This window comes from Neophocaena asiaeorientalis, unplaced genomic scaffold (genome assembly GCF_003031525.2).
Source record: "Neophocaena asiaeorientalis asiaeorientalis breed wild unplaced genomic scaffold, Neophocaena_asiaeorientalis_V1.1 scaffold971, whole genome shotgun sequence".
Lineage (NCBI taxonomy): Eukaryota > Metazoa > Chordata > Mammalia > Artiodactyla > Phocoenidae > Neophocaena > Neophocaena asiaeorientalis.
In genome coordinates this window covers 272,799-296,440 of record NW_020175214.1, presented here as the reverse complement: position 1 = coordinate 296,440, position 23,642 = coordinate 272,799, and the positions used below count along the sequence as shown (strand labels likewise).

General features: G+C 35.3%; 1 protein-coding gene across 4 annotated transcripts in view; it reads right to left on the bottom strand.

Moving 5' to 3' along the window:
- CNST (consortin, connexin sorting protein) overlaps positions 1-23,642 on the bottom strand; it is a 115,073-nt gene that overhangs the window by 73,296 nt on the left and 18,135 nt on the right. For 3 of the 4 annotated variants that reach the window (XM_024765323.1, XM_024765321.1, XM_024765320.1), the window contains exon 2: positions 1,404-1,829. The exons of the other annotated variant lie outside the window; for it this stretch is intronic. In XM_024765323.1, the coding sequence (XP_024621091.1) occupies positions 1,404-1,779 (376 nt within the window). In that variant the 5' untranslated portion in view covers positions 1,780-1,829. The remainder of the gene's footprint in view (positions 1-1,403; positions 1,830-23,642) is intronic. 4 annotated transcript variants of the gene reach the window in all.

Genomic DNA, 23,642 nt, shown 5'->3' with positions numbered 1-23,642 from the left:
GCTGTCCCTAACTTTTATAAGTCATATATTTCAAATGCATAAGGGGACAGTAATTTTACACATATCTGCTCACTGATAATCACTAAATAACTTGAAATTATATAATCACACCTAGGGTAACTGGAATAGGTCATGGAAAGAAGAAATAAAAGGAGCCATGAATCTTGAAGCTATGACTGACCCTTATATATATATGCAACTAGGTGTCAGTTCTTAAAAACATCACTAGATCAGATTAGAAAGGAACAGTCAAATAGCACTTGAATTATGGTTACTGAATAAATCAATTTATATACAGATAGCACTGTACATATCATCTGTTTACACTTAGTTCTTTTAAGAAAATGCTTTCACTTCTCTTGTCAAAATTTTTTTAATTTGCTTTAAGTCTACTAAGGAAAAGCAAAGGAAAAGGGATCCATTAATTGGAAAGCCAAATGAGTTTAATGAGTTACATTAAAAAGTTATCAAATTACCCGACTGAATAAACAAGGATTGATTTGTAGAAACCGGGAAGTTTCATATTTTACTCCAAATAAACAAATACAAATAAAAAATAGGATATGGACAGACTGGCTATGTTTCTAATCAGCCAAAGAAGCAGAAGAGAGGAGACACTCCATTTTGTTCACTAGAGCAGCTGCTTGTGTGGGTAAAGTGGTGCTACACTAAAGAGTCCCAGTCTAGGGTGTCAAGAACTCTCTAGAGACAAATGGTTTTGATCAAAAATAACGAGAGGCTGCCTTTTCCCAAGCGTGCCCTGTGACTCAGGCAAAAAAGTCCATAGCTCCAAATTTTAACTGCCAAATTATAAGCCAGATGAGAAATACTCTGCTTTACTTTGTAACCAAAGTAATATAAAGCTAGATGTCTTATTCAACATTGTTAGATGATATATATTAATACATGTTAATGTTTACCACTCACCTACTAAGTGAGATGGAAAGATCCTATAAAGAGGTTGAGTAAGATTGTACTAGCCCATAAACTCACAGGGTAGAAATCAAAGCCAAAGTGATGAAAGAAGGAAACTTTTAAGGTTGATATTGGTAGAAAATGGTCTAATATATAAAGGAAGGAGGCTATATATATATATATATATATTTAAAGCACCTAGTGAGAAGACACATACAAAGAATGTCAATTTCAGCACACTTATTACATCAGAATGCTGGGAACAGCCATAAAGAAGTGGTTACTTTATGGTACACCCATATAATGGAACACTATAGAGACATACGTCACATGCATGGCATACCACATAGATGTATCTGTATGTGCTCTCACAGAACTAGCTCTGGAATATATTAAGAAAAGAAAAGCAAGAAGCAGGACAATACACACAGTATGGGATGGGAAGACTTTATTCTTAAACAATAGTATAAATAATTTTTTAAAAATACCTTGTGGTATCTTCTTAACAGTGCCTTTTTTGTTTCTTGAACTTTTTCCAGGTATTTTTTGGTCCTTTCTCAAGAAGGCCTGTCCATCTTTGGGGCCTTCACAAGCAGCATTTTCCAAGTTCTCACCTGCAGCCACCTCACAGCTTGATGTGCAGCTTTCATTATTGTTGAGACTGTCCGGCTCAAACACTTCAGGTTTGCCCATTGCACTGTCACTGCTGGTCAGAAGCTCATGCCCATCACCATCAAGTTGATTTTCATTTTCATCTGATGCAGAGGGCAAGCATGTTACAGTACTTTCCACGCCATCACCAGGATGACATCCAACTTGTGGTTCTATCTGCAGATTATATGTAGGAGTTTTGCTGTCATCCATTAGAGCATCTTTTGTTGAATCGTTTAAGTTTCATTAAAGTCCTTCAATGTCTACAATGACAAAAAGAAAAAACATTCATTTTTTAAACTCTGGATTTTCGGTGATCTTTGATTTTCCTCTTCTCCTGGGTTGTTTTACTGTAAGTAGGGAAGAGAGAAATGACTAAGGCTCATTCCTACTACTTCTAACCCACTTACAACCCTACCCCACCTCACTTAGTTCTTGCTTGAATACAATGGTTCTAAACCCTGGCTGTATGTTTATTGCCTATGGAGCTTGTCAAATTTCTATCATAGACCTCTGAAATCTAAATCTCTGGGGATCGATCCCAAACACTGACATATTTTTTGAAGTTCTCTAGATTATTCTAATGTGCATCATGTTGGGACCACTGCCTTGAAGAAAGACATTAAAGGTTGTCTGCTAAACCCAATCACTCATGTTATCCCTGTACACTTAACAAACAAGTGAAAGTTACTTGTGTAAGTCGTTATACGGCCAAACAGCAGCAATATTTACAAATGAAAACATTTAAAAATAGTTTTTAAATAAAATTTTTAAAAAGTATATGGGGGAAAATTCAGGTAGCATATATTTATACTATATTCTCATTACATCCTTCCTAAAAATAAGCCCTGAAAAGTACTTTAGGATTGTCAACAGATTCCTTTTATACCATTAAAAAAAAAAAAAGAGGGCCATGATTAACTCTAGGCTATTTAGTTTAAGACTTGGAAAAAAATCTCAGTCTACTCCAAGAATCCTTCTAACATTTTAAAGATATACAAAATAGATTTTAAGCCTTGTATCAGTCATGTTTTACCCCCTCTTCTCATCCAAAAGTATATTACATTTTAAGAAAAATCATGCCAGCCAGATTTAGATATTTTTATGCTTGCCAAGTATTACTTTGGATTTGAATGAAATATAATATTTCAGCAATTTTGAGAAAAACTCAGTGATAAACAATTTTGTAAATTCTTCAAACTAATAAAAAGAAATGTTTATTTGCTCTTTAGAAAGTCAGTAAATATATATAAATAAATATATATTTAAGTAAAGTAAAATTTTTTTAAAAACAGGAAAACAAAGTATAAAACAAAACATGAGCTCTACACTGATTGTATCACATGATTTCAACTATTTTGCAAGTGGAATATTTTATTTGGTTCAGGCATAAAAGTACTGCTTGTCAAATATAAAAATATCTAAATCTGGCTGGTATCATTTTCCTTAAATGACACCATTTAAGCTCCACTAAGAAGTATGTAAAATGAAAAGTAAAATGATTTAACTTGACTAGAATAACTTAGTTTAGACCTAAATGAATTCTAACTAAAGTATAATTTTTAATTGAAAAGTAATTATTTTTTAAATAAATTTATTTATTTAATTTATTTTTGGCTGCATTGGGTCTTCGTTGCTGCATGCAGGCTTTCTCTAGTTGCGGCGAACAGGGGCTACTCTTCATTGCGGTGCGCAGGCTTCTCATTGTGGTGGCCTCTCTTGTTGCGGAGCATGGGCTCTAGGTGCATGGGCTTCAGTAGTTGTGGCACACAGGCTCAGTAGGTGTGTCTCGTGGGCTCTAGAGTGCTGGTTCAGTAGTTGTGGCACACGGGCTTAGTTGCTCCATGGCATGTGAGATCTTCCCAGACCAGGGCTCGAACCCGTGTCCCCTGCATTGGCAGGAGGATTCTTAACCACTGTGCCACCAGGGAAGTCCCAGTAATTATTATTTTAATAAAGTGTCTTCAAGATCTCTATCATGAGAGAATCCAAATTCAAATGAGACTTTAAAAGTACATGTGGCAAAAAAAAAAAAAAAAGTGCATGTGGCTAATGTGGTGGAAACACCCCAAATGTTCACTGACGGATGAAGAGAGAAGCAAAATGTGATATATTCACACAATGGAATATTATTCTGCCATAAAAAGGAATGAAGTTCTGATACATGCCACAACATGGATGACCCTTGAAAACATTAAGCCAGACACAAACGGATAAATACTGTATGATTCTACTTATGTGTAATTTTATAATAGGCAAATTCATAGAAATAGAAACTAGATTAGAGGGGCTGAGGGCAGGGGAGGGAGTTACAGCTTAATGGTTACAGAGATTTTGCTTAGGGTGATGGAAAAGATCTGGAAAGAGACAGGGTTGACGGTTACACAACAGTGTCAATGTAATCAATGCCACTGAATTGTATACTTAAAAATGGCTAATATGGCATATTTTCTGTCACATATTTTTTATCACAATAAAAACAGTGAAAATTTTATGTGGCTATGTAGGAAAAATGTCAGTCCTTAAAACTGACAATAGCCTCAGTTGTTTTCTGATTTAAATAACCAAATTATTTTCTAGCATGTATTTGCAGTTGAAAATATAAAAGTTTTACTTTTATCTGAAAGAGACACAGAGATCTCATGCCAAGGGGGAAGGAAGAAAGCAATCTACAGAGCCCCAAACAATAAGAGTCGCCTCTTGTTGAGTCTCTGTCATGTATTAGAAGCCATGCCAGGCACTTCACATACCTTATTTCTAATTCTCCAAACAAGCCTACATGGGAGGTGTTCATACTGTGTTTTAGGTGAAGACTCTGAGGCTTGGAGAGGCAAAAATAACTTGTTTAAAATCATATTCTTGGAAAGAAGTGGAACTGGATCTGAAACCAGGTCTTCCTGATTTGAATCCTGTGCAGTTCAGCATAATAGCTGAGAACACAGGCAGACCAAGGGTCAACTTCTGGCTCTGCCATTTAACAAACTGTGTGGTGACCTGAGGCAAGTTACCTAGCATCTCCAAGCTTTAATTTTCTCTTTGTGAAAATGGAGAACCGTAATGCTTACCTCAAAGAGTCATTTGTGAGGCTTAGACAATATGGCAGGTAAAGCAGTTAGCAGAGTACTTGGCCCACAGTAAATGCTCAAGAAAAGTTAGCCATTATTATTGCCCAAGAAATCTTACAGATTGGCCTTAAACACCAGTAGGTTTATTCAAGCAGCTCTGTAGCCTTACTGAAGGTTCAGAAACTGAGCTTTTCTAGACCTCCTGGAAATAATTAGGTTCCTGATGATAGGCTAATGTTAACCAGCATCATTTGAGAATGCTGAAGTATTAATTTATGATAGAGATATCTCAGCAAGTTCCTGGAATATTTAATGATCTGTTCTGTGCACCATTTCAGATGATGAGGATGTCTAGAAATTAGTGATTAAGGGATTTCCCTGGTGGTCCAGTGGGTAAGACTCCATGCTCCCAATGCAGGGGGCCCGGGTTCCTCCCTGGTCGGGGAACCAGATCTCACATGCATGCTGCAACTAAGAGTCCGAATGCTGCAATGAAGAAGCCCTCATGCCACAACTAGACATGCCGCAATGAAGATCCCATGTGTTGCAACTAAGACCCGGCCCAGCCAAATAAATAAATAAATATTTAAGAAAAAAAAATTAGTGATTAAGCCTCCTTGGTGAGTATAAAATTACAGATCACACTTCGCAACTTTAATGAGTGTCATGTACCAGTTAAACTCTTCAGACCCATACTCTTATTCAATTCTCACAATTACTCTAGCAGATGGGTAATTTTTAGTCCTATTATAGTAATGAAGAAACCAAGTCTCATATCTCATCAAGGTCAGCTAGTAAGTTCAGAAATAGAACATGGATCAGTTGTGATCTTGAGGCCACACTCTCAACAATTATGCTTTATGGACAATGGGGTAAAAGTATCAATAACTTAAAGAATATTTCACTCCAGCTGTGGTATACCTCAGTGAAGAATCTCTACCCTACAACAGAGGACACATCTCTAATAAACATGAAGTTCAAGTTCCTGGAAGTTCTCTCTTTCCCTGGGAATTGCTAGATCCAAACAATATACAATTTCTTAAATAATCCACCTTCTGTTGAGAACTATTTTTTTAAAAAGACTTACTAATATACTATTTATGTTAAATATCTATTACCAGTAAAGTAGGTCTTCCTTTCTTTGGGCCTCAAGACATTTTGCCTCCTATTATTTTGTGATGACGTAATTAGTTTAATTCTCAAAAGGCTACTTTGTAAACTACTTTCTAATACTAATACTTATAGGTGTGAATCTGTAATTATTCTTAATAGACACTGACCAATTCTTCATGGCTTGGCTCAAAAGTCACTCCAATTTGTCTTCCCTGACTTCTCCATTCCAAAAGACATGATGCATTCCTCTACGGCACTCTGTACCACGCATAGAGTCCCTCCCAAATACAACTCTCTACACTATATATATTTGCATATGTGTCCTACCAGATTTAAGCCATTTGAATACCCATAACCCCAGCCACAGATAATTTTTATTCTTCACAATGTCTAGCTCTGGGCCTTATACTTATTATATATATGAAGGAGTAGAGGGCTTATTTTCTACAGTTTCTGTCTTCAAAGAAGAAAGGCACATGGATTTCTATACACTCCTCTGCCCCTACTCTGAGAGCTAAAGGAACCTATTATACAATATTTGGCTTCTATCTGCATTCCTAACACATTTCAATTGGAACACTTTAACTTAAGCAGTAGGATAATATTCTTAATGGGATTTCAAATTAGTACAGGCCTACTGCTTTTGGAAACAGTTATAAGGAAATACTATTTTTGGAAACAGTTATAAACAAATACTATTTTTGTCTTCTTCCTCCTCTTTCCTTTCCTTCAATGCTATAACAACAGCATTTAAAAAGGTTCATCTTCATGTACACCTGTATCTCACTATATGAAAGCACCTAGGCAAGAGAAAAATCATAGGGAGAAAGAAGCCCCAGTTGATACATAGTATTTTTAAATATGCCCTAACATTATATGGGACCTGGAGGTTAGAAGTACAGTAGAAAAGGCATTCTAAGTTATTTGCTATATCTAAGCTGTACGTCTATTCTATGAGTCCCTATGGCTGTACCAATTCTCACAAAAGAAACAGCCACAGCGGTTAAGAATCCGCCTGCCAATGCAGGGGACACAGGTTCGAGCCCTGGTCTGGGAAGATCCCACATGCTGAGGAGCAAATAAGCCCGTGTGCCACAACTATTGAGCCTGCGCTCTAGAGCCCATGAGCCACAACTACTGAACTCACGTGCCACAACTACTGAAGCCTGCACGCCTAGAGCCTGTGCTCCGCAACAAGAGAAGCCACCGTGATGAGACGCCTGCACACCTCAAGGAAGAGTAGCCCCTGCTCGCCGCCACTAGAGAAAGCCCGCAAGCAGCAATGAAGACCCAACACAGCCAAAAAATAAAAAAATAAATTTTTTTAAAAAAGAATGAAAAAGAACAGCAACACAGTACAATCATTGCACAACACTGACTCGGGCATATTTTGCCTTTCAAAAGCATGATAGTAAGTGCTGCCCAAGTTTCCAGCCTCTTGTGGCAAAATAGCACACCAAATATGTACATTGTATAAAAGTTATTTGACATGTTGACTTAGTACACTGAAGAATTTCAAGCAAACTATTCAAGCTGAAGAATCTCAAGCAAACTATTCAAGTAAGGCTCATACAAAAGTTGAAAAACAAAACTTTGAGGAAGAACATTTAAATATAATAAAGTAACAGACTAACAAAGAGAAATCTACATTTTGTCAAAAAAAAAATCTCACTCCCAGGTATGATTTGACTTCATTTTTGATACATCTTAATGCATTATCTGGTGAGATTAAACATCAGGTGCTACTGAAATTAAAAAATGAATTTATAGGAATGGTTAAATATATAATATTACTCAATTATTTTATTAAAATGCTTTAAGAAGATTCTGAGTGCCATTTTTCTGTAATCCAAGTAAATTAGGCCTAAATACTATACTTTTACCTTCGAAAGAAGCCAAGATTCTTCTTAAGAATTAAGATGCAACCCCAAGCTTAAATTTGATGACTTATAGTCAACCCAAAATTTAGAAGAAGACAGTTACCAAATAACGTATTCTATTAACCCTAAATTCAAATCTGGCTACTCACAGTTAACTCAGAATTGAGGAAGAAAGTCACCACACTCATATGTTGTGTTTATGATGGTAACTACATATCACTTTACATTTCGTCATCTTACTCACTTGACATGTTCCAATACTACTAAATCTATAGTTTTCTGTGATGAATACTTTGTTTAGACATATGTACCTGTAGGCAATATTCAGTATACCAGCAATAAAAAGCATGCCCCAGAAGAATGATTCTCAAAAATTTTGCAGCCCAAAATAAAGAATTCATTTTTCATTTAAATCATGTACATACAAAATACGTATACATAACTGAAACAAAGATTTCTCAAAACTAAACACACATGAAGCACCCTGATACATTCTCCATTCTATTCAATACTATTTCTTATTTTCTTTAAATGCTGATCAAGGTCCACTAGGTAGATTTCATACCTCACTAATGAGCATTGACCACAGCAATAAGGCAGTTTCTAGGAATTAACAGTCTCATCCTAAGGACCACCAACTGAGCACTAGAGAAGTTTGTAATTATCTCCAAATTTTTTTCTGAAAATGATGCAGATCATATGAAACTTGGACATAAACTTCACTTAACATATTATCCCCAAAATCTCAATAAAATAATTTTTGCTAATTTATATCACTGACCTCACATTAAAATTTAGCTAAAATACTATGCTTGATTCAGGGTCCCTTAGTTGATATCTTTGGTTGTCAGCTATATTCTATACCTATGCTAACCAATATGGTAGCCACTAACCACATATGGCTCCTGAGTACTTGAAATATGAACAGTGAGACTGAGGAGCTGAATTTTTACTTTTATTTAATTTTAATTAATTTAAACTCTGAAACATATTGATTCAGTTATTGAAAAACTTATGCATGTTTGAAACAAATTGGGTATGTGAACCTGCTTTTTCACCTAAATTTTAGGAAATTTAAATATAGATCAAGCATTTCCAACAAAAAATGTGTCCAAATTGAGATGTGCTATATTTGTAAAATAAACACCATATTTCAAAGACTTATTAGGAATAGAAAGAATATAAAAATAATAGGCCTTTAATAATTTTAAATATTGATTACAAGTTAAAATAATATTTTGATCTAACGGATTAAACAAACCCTATTATTAAAATTAATCTCACCTTTTAAAACCCTTTTTTAATGTGGTTACTAGAAAACAAAATTCTATATATGGCTCACATTCTATTTCTATTAGACAATGTTGCTCTCCATTATACTGCTTTGATAGTGCCACTGTAGCCAAAGTCCTGGCTCATAGTGAATCACTCCATTCAGGATTCTTTCTTGCTAATACTAGTTAGGCTGTCAACATTTCCCGGGTATAGACGTTATTATTACTATAATTAAATAAGGTAAACACCTAATGAAAGAAATAGATACTAAAAGTTTAAAAAATTAATTTGTAAGTACTTGTTTATATCCTATTTTCTGGATCATGTCGTCCCCCTCTTTAGGTACTTTGCCATATTCAAATTATTCCTGGTACTTCAGAAATGTTGAATGGTAATTATAACTAGTAAAATGGCCTTATAGAAATCTTTCTAAATAGTTTAATTTCTATATAATACTATGTACAAAAGTAAGCAGGATTGTTTTAGTATTTCTTTAGTAAGAATAAAAAACACAATTTCACAATAAGGAATTTACTCTTAATTAAAAAAAACGGTCATAGAAAATGTCTTAAGGAGGATAAAAATATAACAAAGTATATAGATGCAAACTATTACATATAGAATGGATAAGCAACAAGGTCCTACTGTACAGGGAACTATACTACTATATACTACAGGGAACTATATTCAATATCCTGAGATAAAACATAATGGAAAAGAATATAATATTAACTCTGTGTAACTAACTGAAAAAAATGCTTGTGTTGCTACTATAATTTCATATGCTGTGATTTGCCCACCCTTTATCTTCAAGTGATACAAAAGTTGTTAATTTCTAGGAGCATTTGAGTCATAAAGTCAGTAGACAAAATTTATAATTAATGATTGTTAAATGAAAAAATTGTATAAAAATAAAATAGAATATAAAAAAGAATGTATATATGTGTATAACTGAGTCACTTTGCTATATAGCAGAAATTAACACAACATTGTAAATCAGCTATACTTCAATAAAAAAAATTTGTTAAATCATAAAAATGCAACAAAGTATACAACACAACTACAAGAATACAAAAAAGAAAAACAAGAAAAATAATCAATTACTGTAAAATGTGAAGGTAATGATTCTAAGGGAGAATACAACAAACATGGATTTTACTTATGCAGAGAAAGTACTCTTAAAATATAAAGGAACTCACAAACCATGTGACTCATAAACCCAAAACAACCTTGGGGCAGGTAAGCTGAATAAAAGGAAGCATAATTTGTTTCATTTTCTTCAATCCTCCCTTTCATAATGGGACTCAGTTCAAGACAGCTTACACATCAACAAAGACTTTAAGTTCAAAATCCATTACATAAATGGAAATGACATGTCAAAAGCCTCAGTGGGGGTATATCCAAGCAGTGCAAAGATAGTCATCTCTCTCCTCTCTTTCCTCTCTCTTATATACAGACATATATAAATTTTACTTAAAGAAAAAACAGAAAAGTAAATCTCTAAAATAGTGTGAATGCAAGGACATCTTCAGGTATCCAGACACATGTATTTTTAGCAATAATTTCTAACAATTTTTTCACTTAACAATCATTAATTATAAATTTTGCCTACTTCAGGGTGACTGACTTTATGATTCAAATGCTCCTAGAAATTAACAACTTCTATATCACTTGAAGATAAAGGGTGGGCAAATCACAGCATACGAAATTACAGTAGCAACACAAGCATTTTTTTCAGTTAGTTCCACAGAGTTAATACCACATGCATTGAGAGAACCACAGTTTAGGGGAAGGAGTCATTTCACTAGGGTCATGCATAAGCTATGTTTTTTTGGTTTTAATACTTCTTTGGTGTAAAACTGATTGCAACCATACTTTGAAGCCACAACCAACAGAATCTAAGAACTTGAAAATACTTTTTAGTTCAGACCATAACTTTTAAAATACTTTTAAAACAAAAATTATGTTTACTATTACATATATACTATGTATCTTCAAGGAAACTATCTTAATAATTTTTAAACTTTGAGCACTTTGCTATACAACTAGTAACATAAGGCAATCTATCTACACTTTAATTATTAAATATACCAAAAAATCTATATATTTTGTTTTAAAATGATAATTCTTGCTAATATAGTGGCAAGAACAAACTGTTCATTAGAACCTTCCCTTAAGAGGCCTGACCAAATAGCATTATCTGAATAAAATGCTAATTATTAACAGTAGTCAACAGTTATTGAATATTTACTAACTATCAGGCAGTATTTCAGTCATATATAATATATATGTGAATTTAAAATAATTTACATTTATAAATTTAAACATTTATAAATTTAATATATAAAATTTAATGTTCACACAGGTCCTACAAAGTAGTTCTATAATTACATCCATATTATAGAGAAGGAAACAGCAACAAAATGATTCAATAAATAGGCCAAGGTCACAGAGCTAGTACATGACAAAGTCAGGATTCAAACTCAAAGAACCTGACTCCACAGCCTATACCCTTGACCACTATAATCATTTTTACATTAATTTAAAAAATCAACTACATTTATATGTATATTTTGTAAACACCAAATTCTAGCTTCAAGGAGACAGCAACATGAAAAATATCTAGTGTCTTGAAATGTTTTTCAGATTACAGAGTTTAGAAAATAGGTTGAGGCAAAATAAAATAAAACCCACCAATAAGACTATTTACTTAATGTAATTTCTAAATGTGAATAACTCATTTCTTTAGGTTTACACGTTAATCTATATCATATCCCCATTAGAGACCATCATCAAGAATTTGACATGTTTCCTTGTACACACAGAATAATTTCTACTAGGCCGATCACAAGTATTTACTGAACCAACATCACAGCTAAAGGGAATAAAGTACAAGAGTCCTCATACTTTGATAGTATACCCCTAATGAGCAAAGAAATTGCACACATACCCACTATATGCATATTTGTTCATAACCTATATGAATGTATACTGGATATATATATATACATACACACACACACACACACACACACATTTTTGAACATGTGCAAAAACATATTAAGAAAAAATGAAAGGGACTTCCCTCATGGTCAAGTGGGTAAGACTCTGTGCTCCCAATGCAGGGGGCCCAGATTTGATCCCTGGTTGGGGAACTAGATCCCGCATGCATGCCACAACTAAGAGTTCTCATGCTGCAACTAAGAAGTCTGCGTGCCACGAGTAAGAAGCCTGCGTGCCACGACTAAGAAGCCTGAATGCCACAACTAAGAGTCTGCATGCCGCAACTAAGAGTCTGCATGCCGCAACTAAACATCCTGAATGCCGCAACAAAGATCCCACATGCTGCAACTAAGACCCCGCGCAGCCAAAATAAAATAAAAATAAATAAAAATAAAAAATAAATATTTTTTGAAAAGAAAAGATGAATGAGTTCTACTTCTGGGAAGTGCAGACTAGCTCGTTTCAGACAAACCCTCCTGTTGATAGCAGTTAGAGAAGCTGGCAGAGAGCTTCAATTTGGAAGCCAAAAAAGCTCAGCAGAGCCTTTAGCAGACTTACAAAGCTGGCACAAACAATGAGGTTTAGGACTTGCCAAGAAGAAGGGAGCCTTAGGCTTTCAAGTGGGACCTAAAATGGCTACTCCCCAGAAGAAACAGTGAGTCTGAAATAGACCAGCCTTCACAGGGACTAAAGCCCAGTAGAATGATCTTCATTTCTGGTTGAATTAAGATGATCTGCCCTAACTTGGTTGCCTGCCAGCAACATGAATAAATCTCCTCTGGAAGAAGAAATCCAACAAAGGCTCAAATTACCTCCACAAATTTTCATCTATAAAGCCTGTAATATAATCCAAAATAACCAGGCATACAAGAGATCAAAATGTGACAAAAAAAACTGGGAGGAAAAGCAGTGAACAGAAGCAGGTTCACAAGAAATTCATATGTTGGAGTTAATTTAAAGAAACTTTAAAACAACTATTATTAAAATGTTCAAGGAATTAAATGAATAGGTGAGAAAATTTCAAAAGAATTGACAATATAGCGACAAAAGCAAATAGTTTATTTTGCTTTTTAATCAAATCACTATATTTGAATTTTTAAAAATCCAAATGAGTATTCTAGATCTAAAAAATACAATAACTGAAATTACTCTAGAACTGGAACTCAAGGGTAAATTTATTAATTTCTAAAATATTTCAGAATGAAGAAACGAGTATAACTTTTGAACTCATGCAAAATGGTGTCTAATAACAAGAAAAAAGTTGAAAAATGTGACATGAAAAACATAAAAAACATGGAGGGGAGTACAAACAGAGAGTTTTAGAATGTGTTCAAACTTAAGTTGTTGTCAACTTAAAATAGACTATCGTAAGTAGAAGCTGTTATATGGAAGCCACATGATAACCACCAAGCAAAAACCTATAATAGATACACAAAAGATAAGGAGAAAGGAATCTAAGCGTATCCACTAAAGAAAGCCATCAAACCACAAAGGGAGAAAGCAAGAGAAGAAGAAAAAAATCAGAGGAACTACAAAACAGTCAAAAAACAATGAACAAACTGGCAGTAAATACATACCTATCAATACTTTAAATGTGAATAGAATAAATTCTCCAATCAAAAGACAGAGAATGGCTGAGTGGATAAAAAAAGCAAAACTCATCTATATGCTGTCTACAAGAGACTCACTTCAGACATAGGTCCTAAACAAACTGAAAATGAAAGAATAGGGAAAAATATTCACTGCAAATGGAAACCAAAAGAAAGTTGAGATAGCTATACTTACATCAGACAAACTAGACTTTAAAACAAATACTGTAATAAAAGAAGGGCATTATACATTGATAAAGGAGTAATACAACAAGAATATAAGGCATTTGTAAATGTTTATGCATCCAGCATAGGAGCACCTAAACATTTAAAGCAAATACTAACAGACCTAAAAGGAGAAATATATAGCAATACAATAATAACAGTAGAGAAATTTAATAACCCAATTACATCAATGGATAGATCATCCAAAAACATCATCTTTAAATAAGATGTTAGGTCAGATAGACTTAACAGATATATAAAGAACATTTCATCCAAAAGCAACAGACAGGGCTTCCCTGGTGGCTCAGTGGCTAAGAATTCACCTGCCAATGCAGGGGACATGGGTTTGAACCCTGGACCGGGAAGATCCCGCATGCAGTGGAGCAACTAAGCCCGTGCACCACAACTACTGAGCCCACGCACCTAGAGCCCATGCTCCGCAACAAGAGAAGTCACGGCAATGAGAAGCCTGTGCACTGCAACAAAGAGTAGCCCCTGCTCACTGCAACTAGATAAAGCCCACGTGCAGCAACAAAGACCCGATACAGCCAAAAATTAATTAATTAATTAATAAAAAAAAAAAACAAAAGCAACAGACTCACATTCTTCTTGAGTACACATGGAACATTCTCCAGGACAGATCATATGGTAGGCCACAAAAAGTCTTAACTTAAATTAAAAAAGGCTGAAATCATCTCAAACACCTTTCCCAACTACGGTGGTATGAAACTAGAAGTCAATTACGAGAAGAAAATTCACAAATATGTGGAGAGGAAACAACATGCTACTGAAAAACCAATGGATCCACAAAGAAACAAAGAGTGAAATTCAAAAATACCTTGAGACAAACAAAAATGGAAATACAACATATCAAAACTTATAAGACACAGCAAAAGCAGTTCTAAGAGGGAAGTTCATAATGATAAATGCCACCTCAAGAAACTGGAAACATGTCAAACAAATAAACTAACTTTATATCTGAAGGGAAAAAAAGGACAAATGAAGCCCAAAATTAGTAGAAGAAAGGAAATAACAAAGATCAGAGCAGAAATAAATGAAATAGAGACTAGAAAAATAATAGAAAAGATCAATGAAACCAAGAGCTGGTTCTTTGAAAAGATAAACTAAACTGAGAAACCTTTAGCTTGCCTCACCAACAAAAAAAGAGGACTCAAATAAAATCAGAAATGAAACAGGAAACATTATGACTGACACCACAAAAATACAAAGGATCGTAAGAGACTACTACAAACAGCTGTAAACCAACAAACTGGACAACCTAGAAGAAATGGATACATTCCTAGAAACATACAACTTTCCAAGACCAAATCAGGAAAAACTGAAAATCAATTACTAATAAGATTTACTGATCAGTAACTTAAAACCTCCCAACAAACAGAAGTCCAAAAGCAGACAGCTTTACTAGTGAATTCTACCTAACATTCAAAGAATCATTACCAATCCTTCTCAAATTCTTCTAAAAAATACAAGGGGAGGGAACAGTTCCAAACTCATTTTATGAGGCCAGCATTACCCTGATACCAAAACCAGACAAGAATAACACAAGAAAAGTAAATCACAGGCCAATATCCCTGACGAACATAGATGAAAAGTACTCAACTAAATATTAGCAAATTGGACTCGACCTTACGTTAAGAGGATCTCACACCATGCATAATCAAGTGGGATTTATCCCAGGAATGCAAGGATGGTTCAACATCCACAATTCAATTACGTGACACACCACATTAACAAAATGAAGACTAAAAATCATATGACCATCTCAATGGATGCAGAAGATGCATTTGACAAAATTCAACATCATTTTATGATAAAAACTCTCCACAAAGTGGGTATGAAGGAAACATACCTCAACATAATAAAGACTGTATATGACAAGGCCACAGCTAACATCATACTCAATGAAAAGCTGAAAGCTTTCCTTCGAAGACTAGGAACAAAACAAGGATGCCCACTCTCCCCACTTTCATTGAGCATAGTATTGGAATTCCTATCCAGAGCAAGAAAAAAAATAAAAGGCATCCAACTTGGAAAGGAAGAAATAAAACTGACACTCTTTGCAGATTACATGATACCATATACAGAAAATCCTTAAGACTCCACCACAAAAATTGTTAGAACTAATAAATGAATACAGTTGCAGGATACAAAATTAATAGGCAAAAATCTGTTTCTATACACTAATCATGAACTATCAGAAAGAGAAATTAAGAAAATCCCATTTACAACAGCATCAAAAAGAATAAAACACCCCAAAATAAATTTAACCAAGGAGGTGAAAGACCTATACACTGAAAATTGTAAGACACAGAGGAAAGAAATTGAAGAAGACACAAATAAGACATTCCGTGCTCATGGACTGGAATAATTAATATTGTTAAAATGGCCATACTACTCAAGGCTGTCTATAGATTCAATGCAATCCTTATCAAAATTCCAATGTCATTTTTCCAGAAATAGAAAAAACAATTCTGAAATTTGTATGGAACCACAAAAGACTCCAAATAGCCAAAGCAATCTTGAGAAAGAACAACAAAGCTGGAGGCACCATGCTCCCTGATTTCAAACTATATTAGAAAACTACAGTAATCGAAGTAGTATGGTATTAGCATAAACACAGACACAGAAATCTATAGAACAAAACAGAGAACCCAGAAATAAACCCGTGCACACATTTATTTATGACAAAGTAGCCAAGAATACACAATGGGGAAAGGACAGTCTCTTCAATTAATGGTTTTGGGAAAACTGGACAGCCACATGCAAAAGAAAAAAATTAGACCACTATCTTACATCATACACAAAAATTAACTCAAAATGGATTAACTCTTGAATGTAAGACCTGAAACCATAAAATTCCTACAAGAAAACATAGGCAATAAGCTCCCTGACATCAGTCATGGTAATGATTTTTCAGACAACTGGGACTACATCAAACTTAAAAGCTTCTACACAGCAAAGGAAACCATCAACAAAATGAAAGGCAAGCTACTGAATGAGAGAAAAAAATCTGCAAATCATATATCTCTGATGAGAGGTTAATTTCCAAAATACATAAAGAATTCACACAACTTAATAGCAAAATAATCCAATTTAAAAATGAGCAAAGGATCTGGATAGACATTTTTTCTAAAGACATACAGATGGCCAACAGGAACGTGAAAAGATGCTCAATATCACTAATCATCAGAGAAATGCAAATCAAAATCACGAGATACCACCTCACACCTGTCAGAATGGCTATTAGCAAAAAGATAAGAAATAACATGTGTTGGTGAGGATATGGAGATAAGTGAACCCTGTGCACTGTTGGTGGGAATGTAAATTGGTACAGTCACTATGGAAAACAGTAAGGAGGGTGCTAAAAAATAAAAATTAGAGTTACCATGTGATCCAGCAATCCCACTTCCAGGTATTTATCCAAAGAAAACAAAATCACGACCATCAGAAGATAACCGCAACCCCATGTTCACTGCAGCATTATTTACATTAGTCGAGACTTGGAAACAACCTAAGTGCTCATCAACAGATGAACAGATAAAGAAAATGTGTGTACACACACAGACACACACAATGAAATATTATTCAACCATTTTAAAAAAGAATGAAATTCTGCCATTTGCAAAAACATGGATGAACCCTGAGAGCATTATATTAAGTAAAATAAGCCAGATGGACAAAGACAAATACCATATGATCTCATATGTATGGGGAATATTAAAAACAAACAAACAAAAACAAGCTCATAGATACAGTGAAGAGATTGGTGATTGCCAGAGATGGAGGGTGATGAGTAGGCAAAATGGGTGAAGGAAGTCAAAAGACACAAACTTCCAGTTATAAAATAAATAAGTCATGGGGAAGTAATGCAGTGTGGCAACTATAGCTAATACTGCATTGTATATCTGAAAGTTGCTAAAACAGCAGAGCTTAAAAGTTTCATCATAAGAAAAAAATTCTATAACTATGTATGGTGACAGATGTTAACTAGAATTATATGGTGATCATTTCACAATATATACAAATATTGAACCACTGTGTTGTACACTTGAAACTAATATATGTCAATTATACCTCAAAAAATAGAAAATTTAAATTAAAAAAAAAAAAGCTAAACTTTACAAAAGGTATCTAATAACTTTTTAACCAATTCAAGAAAATTTCATTTAAATGAGTTGCTAAGTGGGAAAGCAAAGAGTAACTTTCCTAAAATCTATTTTGTTTTTTAAATACAATCACTAGGGCTATCTAAGCATAATTTACTATGATGAACAAATCTTTACCTATAATATCTACGTATTATATAACACTTATTTATGAATACTTTCTCTTTGGTAGTTTCAGAATACTAGATTGAGTGAAAATTTATATCCCCAAACAACTAAGTCATAACGAAATTAGTGTAAGTGTTAAGATAATAATCATATACTGTCTTTTACATATGCACACCAACCTATATATTTGTGCCAACATCAACAGTCCTGGGTAACTTAAGACCTGATACATTGCTATCTGTCTTGTTTGTCTGTTTATCTCAAATCTCTTCAGTGTTTAATAAATAACTGCTATCTCTGAGTCCCATGGTTTATTTTGCAGCTACTAAGACAAGAAACAGAACTAACACTGAATTCATTGACAGCAATGGATATCATGAAATTGCATTCAAAATTTCTGAAAAAAAATTTCACTGCTTTTAACTTCTAACAAATGAATTAATGCTGTGCTGTACTTTGGAGGGAGAGGCAGCAGACCAAAAAACAAACAAAAACAAACAAAAAAGTTACATAACAGCTATAATAAAATCATAGCTCCAAATCATTAATCATACTGTATCAGAAGGGATCCTCTGAAAGATTTTTAATCAGAGTAGTTACATGATCTGGTTTACATATCAGAAAAATCACTTGTGTGGATCTTTAATAACATGAAACGAAAGGGCCAGTTGAGAGAGAGAAGTTAAGGATAACAGGAGACAAATAATGGTGCAAAGACTGAGGAGTGGGAAGGCAACCAGGACACAGGCAGAGGGACTATCCTTACACAGAAGGGGCACATTTTCCATTGCAACAGAGGCTTGTGACAGAAGCAGGGTGGGGGATAGTGTTTACACTGGAGTTAAGTTAGAGGCATTTCCATTTAGTAATATATCTTTCTCAGGGAAACAGTGAGTAGGATATCTGCTGAATGGGGGAAAGGGGTATTGGGAACAGGGATCTGGGAAACATACAGAAGGTTTAAAAATAGCCAGTGGAAGTTTGTAGGGCTGCTGCTGAGGGCCCACTGAAATTGGTTCACTACAAATTCGTAGCCTCCATTCTACTTGGTCATATACACTGCCTTCAAATCAATCTCATGGCGCAAACAAACCACAGAAAAGCAGCTAAAAGGAGACTCTTTTACCTAACCTTCTACATGAGTTCAAAGTATCGAAGGAAATGCTGGAATTTTCTCAGGTTACTAGGAGAGAGATTTCTTCAGTCCATCTCAACACCTATCTTCATTTGTATTCCTCTGCACAGCTCACTATTCTTCTTCCTACCTCTTGTATGCAGACAACTGAATGCAGTTGGTAAAATACTTGCCTCAGGTTTATCTCATTTAAAGAAAATGAATTCTTAAAATCCTGACCTATACTGTAATTGTACTCAAAAGTACAACAAAAAAATTTTTAAAGTAATAGCACCTCATTTTAACCTGCTGCAAATGCTATTCACTAAGCTCATGTTCTGCATAGTTTAGAAACACCATATCTTTGGGTTTTTGGGGGGTCTACGTTGGGTCTTCATTGCTATGTGGGCTTCTCTAGTTGCAGCAAGCGGGGACTAGTCTTCATTGCAGTGCGGTGGCTTCTCTTGTTGCAGAGCATGGGCTATAGGCACGCGGGCTTCAGTAGTTGCGGCACATGGGCTCAGTACTTGTGGCTCAGGGGCTCTAGAGCGCAAGCTCAGTAGTTGTGGCACACAAGCTCAGTTGCTCCACAGCATGTGGGATCTTCCCAGACCAAGGATCGAACCCATGTCCCCTGCACTGGCAAGTGGATTGTTAACCACTGCACCACCAGAGAAGTCCCACACCTATCTTTGAAATGCCACGTTTTTGGTTAAAGTCAGTTTCGAATTTCATCTTATTTCCTCTTAGCAATTTGAGATTTTTCAAACGTAGATATGAGACTAAATTCTTGTGCCTGTATAAGAAAATCAACATATTGATTTAGTGAATCAGAAAACTTGAGTTCTGATATTATCTCATTTCCTGGGATATAAGATTCCTCCAAACATTAACATGTGATGATTCTAGTTATTAGTTCCCAAATTCTCGATTATTTGTCTTTTACTGCATTAAGTCTAAAACAAACATCTACTTTCTAGGGTATTATTCTGTGAGCTGCAATCACTTGTAATCTACTTAAAAAGTACAGCTACTGGCAAACACACATTTTCTTCTGCCTTTCCTTATCTTGAAAAACAATGATATAAGGTTGCCCTTTGAACGGAAATATGAAGCTCCTGTCCCACATCCAAGAGAATATTAGTTTTGAACTGTTTATACAATTCATGTGCTAATTCATTGTTTTTTCACCCAGTGCTCTTTGTAATCAAAAGCAGCGGTCCCCACCGTTTTTGGCACCAGGGACCAGTTTCATGGAAGACAATTTTTCCACGGACAGGGCGTTGGGGGGTATGGTTCAGGTGGTAATGCAAGCAATGGTTCAGGCAGTAATGTGAGCAATGGTTCAGGTGGTAATGCAAGCGATAGGGAGCAGCAGACGAAGCTTCACTGCCTCACCCAACGCTCACTTCCTGCTGTGTGGCACAGCTCCTAACAGGCCGCGGACCAACACTGGTCCACAGCCCAGGGGTTGGGGACCCCTGATCAAAAGCACACATTTGGTCAGCATTAAAGGTTTAGTATCAGGACACAAAACAACGCCAATAAATCACTACAAGAAGACTGAACTTTGACCTCAGGAGTAAAGTGCTTTAACTGAGCTAGCCTCAGGTTAATGTAATCAATCTGGTCTACTATGAAGAAGCTATACTTATTAGGTACAGTGGCAGAGAGGGAGACAGACAAGACACAACCTGTCCTTAAGTGTTTACTCTAAGAGGTTAATATACAAAATATATAAAGAACTCATACAAGTCAATAGCAAAATCCAAATAATCCAATTAAAAAATGGGCAAAAGACCTGAAAAGATACTTCACCAATGAACATTTACAAAAGGCCAACAGGTACATTAAAATATGCCCAGTACCCAGTGTCATTAAGGAAATACAAATCAAAACCACAATGAGATATCACCACACGTTTGCTAGAATGTCCATCATCAAAAAGAAAAGAGATAACACAGAAAGAAAAATTAAGGAAACTATCCCATTCACCACTGCAACAAAAAGAATAAAATACCTAAGAATAAACCTATCTAAGGAGGTAAAAGACCTGTACTCAGAAAACTGTAAGACACTGATGAAAGAAATCAAAGATGACACAAACAGATGGAGAGATATACCATGTTCTTGGATTGGAAGAATCAATATTGTGAAAATGACTATACTACCCAAAGCAATCTACAGACTCAATGTAATCCCTATCAAATTACCAGTGGTATTTTTTACAGAACTAGAACAAAAAATCTTAAAATTTGTATGGAGACACAAAAGACCCCGAATAGCCAAAGAAATCTTGAGGGAAAAAAACGGAGCTGGAGGAATCAGACTCCCTGACTTCAGACTATACTACAAAGCTACAGTAATCAAGACAACATGGTACTGGCACAAAAACAAATATAGATCGATGGAACAGGATAGAAAACTCAGAGATAAACCCACGCACCTATGTTCAACTAATCTATGACAAAGGGGGCAAGGAAATACAATGGAGAAAAGACAGTCTCTTCAATAAGTGGTGCTGGGAAAAGTGGACAGCTATATGTAAAAGAATGAAATTAGGACACTCCCTAACACCATACACAAAAATAAACTCAATATGGATTTGAGATCTAAATGTAAGACCGGACACTATAAAACTCTTAGAGGAAAACAAAGGAAGAACACTCTTTGACATAAATCACAGCAAGATCTTTTTTGATCTACCTCCTAAAGTAGTGAAAATAAAAACAAAAATAAACAAATAGGACCGAATGAAACTTAAAAGCTTTTGCAAAGCAAACTACAAACAAGACGAAAAGACAACCCTCAGAATGGGAGAAAATATTTGCCAATGAATCAATGGACAGAAGATTAATCTCCAAAGTATATAAACAGCTCATTCAGCTCAATATTAAAAAAACAAACAACCCAATCAAAAAATGGGCAGAACACCTAAACAGACATTTCTCCAAAGAAGACATACTGATGGCCAAGAGGCATATGAAAAGCTGCTCAACATCACTAATTATTAGAGAAACGCAAATAAAAACTGGTGGCACAGTGGTTAAGAATCCAACTGCCAATGCAGGGGACATGGGTTTGAACCCTGGTCCAGGAAGATCCCACATGCACGGAGCAACTAAGCCCGTGTGCCACAACTACTGAGCCTGCACTCTAGAGCCCGTGAGCCACAACTACCGAGCCCGCGTGCCACAACTACTGAAGTCTGTGCGCCTAGAGCTCTCATGCTTCGCAACAAGAGAAGCCACTTGTTGCTTGGCAACAAGCCCGTGCAACGCAACTAGAGAAAGCCCACGCACAGCAATGAAGACCCAATGCAGTCAAAAATTTAAAAATAAATTAATTAAAAAAAAGAATTCCCCATCATTCCTAAGTATGAGACATTCCATTTCAAAACATGAATGAAGGCCAGAGACAGGACAAAGGGAAGCTCTGATCCTGGAGTCATTCCCTCCTCAGTTCAAAAACAGGCTCCTATACTTACCACCTGTGTAATTTTAGTCAAATTATTTCAACTCTATGAGACTTATTTTCTTTCTTGTAAGAATGAAATGAGATCTAATTTATGGGAAAGTTCTAAGGCCATCCATAAGTCAAATTAAGAACACTCTTGTAAATTAATGCGTTGTCAGTTGCTTCATTTGCAAATATTTTCTCCCATTCTGAGGGTTGTCTTTTCGTCTTCTTTGTAGTTTCCTTTGCTTTGCAAAAGCTTTTAAGTTTCATTCTGTCCCATTTGTTTATTTTTGTTTTTTTTCCATTTCTCTAGGAGGTGGGTCAAAAAGGATCTTGCTGTGATTTATGTCACAGAGTGTCCTGCCTATGTTTTCCTCTAAGAGTTTGATAGTTTCTGGCCTTACATTTAGGTCTTTAAACCATTTTGAGCTTATTTTTGTGTATGGTGTTAGGGAGTGATCTAATCTCATACTTTTACATGTACCTGTCCAGTTTTCCCAGCACCACTTATTGAAGAGGCTGTCCTTTCTCCACTATACATTCCTGCCTCCTTTATCAAAGATAAAGTGACCATATGTGCGTGGGTTTATCTCTGGGCTTTCTATCCTGTTCCATTGATCTTTCTGTTTTTGTGCCAGTACCATACTGTCTTGATTACTGTAGCTTTGTAGTATAGTCTGAAGTCAGGGAACCTGATTCCTCCAGCTCCGTTTTTCATTCTCAAGATTGCAAACAGTCCCTGGACATCAGTCAAGACAGTCATGAAATCCTATGCTCCAGTTAAAAAAAGTCAACTGTCTCATCAGAAATATTTCTTGCCATATATTCTAAGTAGAAATTTAAGTTGTTCTGCTTAGGACTCTGTGTGATTTCCAAATCTAAGTACTCATGTTTCATCAATACTGGTAAACAATCAGTTTTATCTTTACATGCTGTCTCTCCCCCACTCATGTTCCTCTTTCCTTCTGTAATTCCTATTAGATGTACTTTAGATTTCCTTACTATCTGATCTACATCACTTAATTTCTCTTTTATAACTTCTCTTTATATTTTTGTAT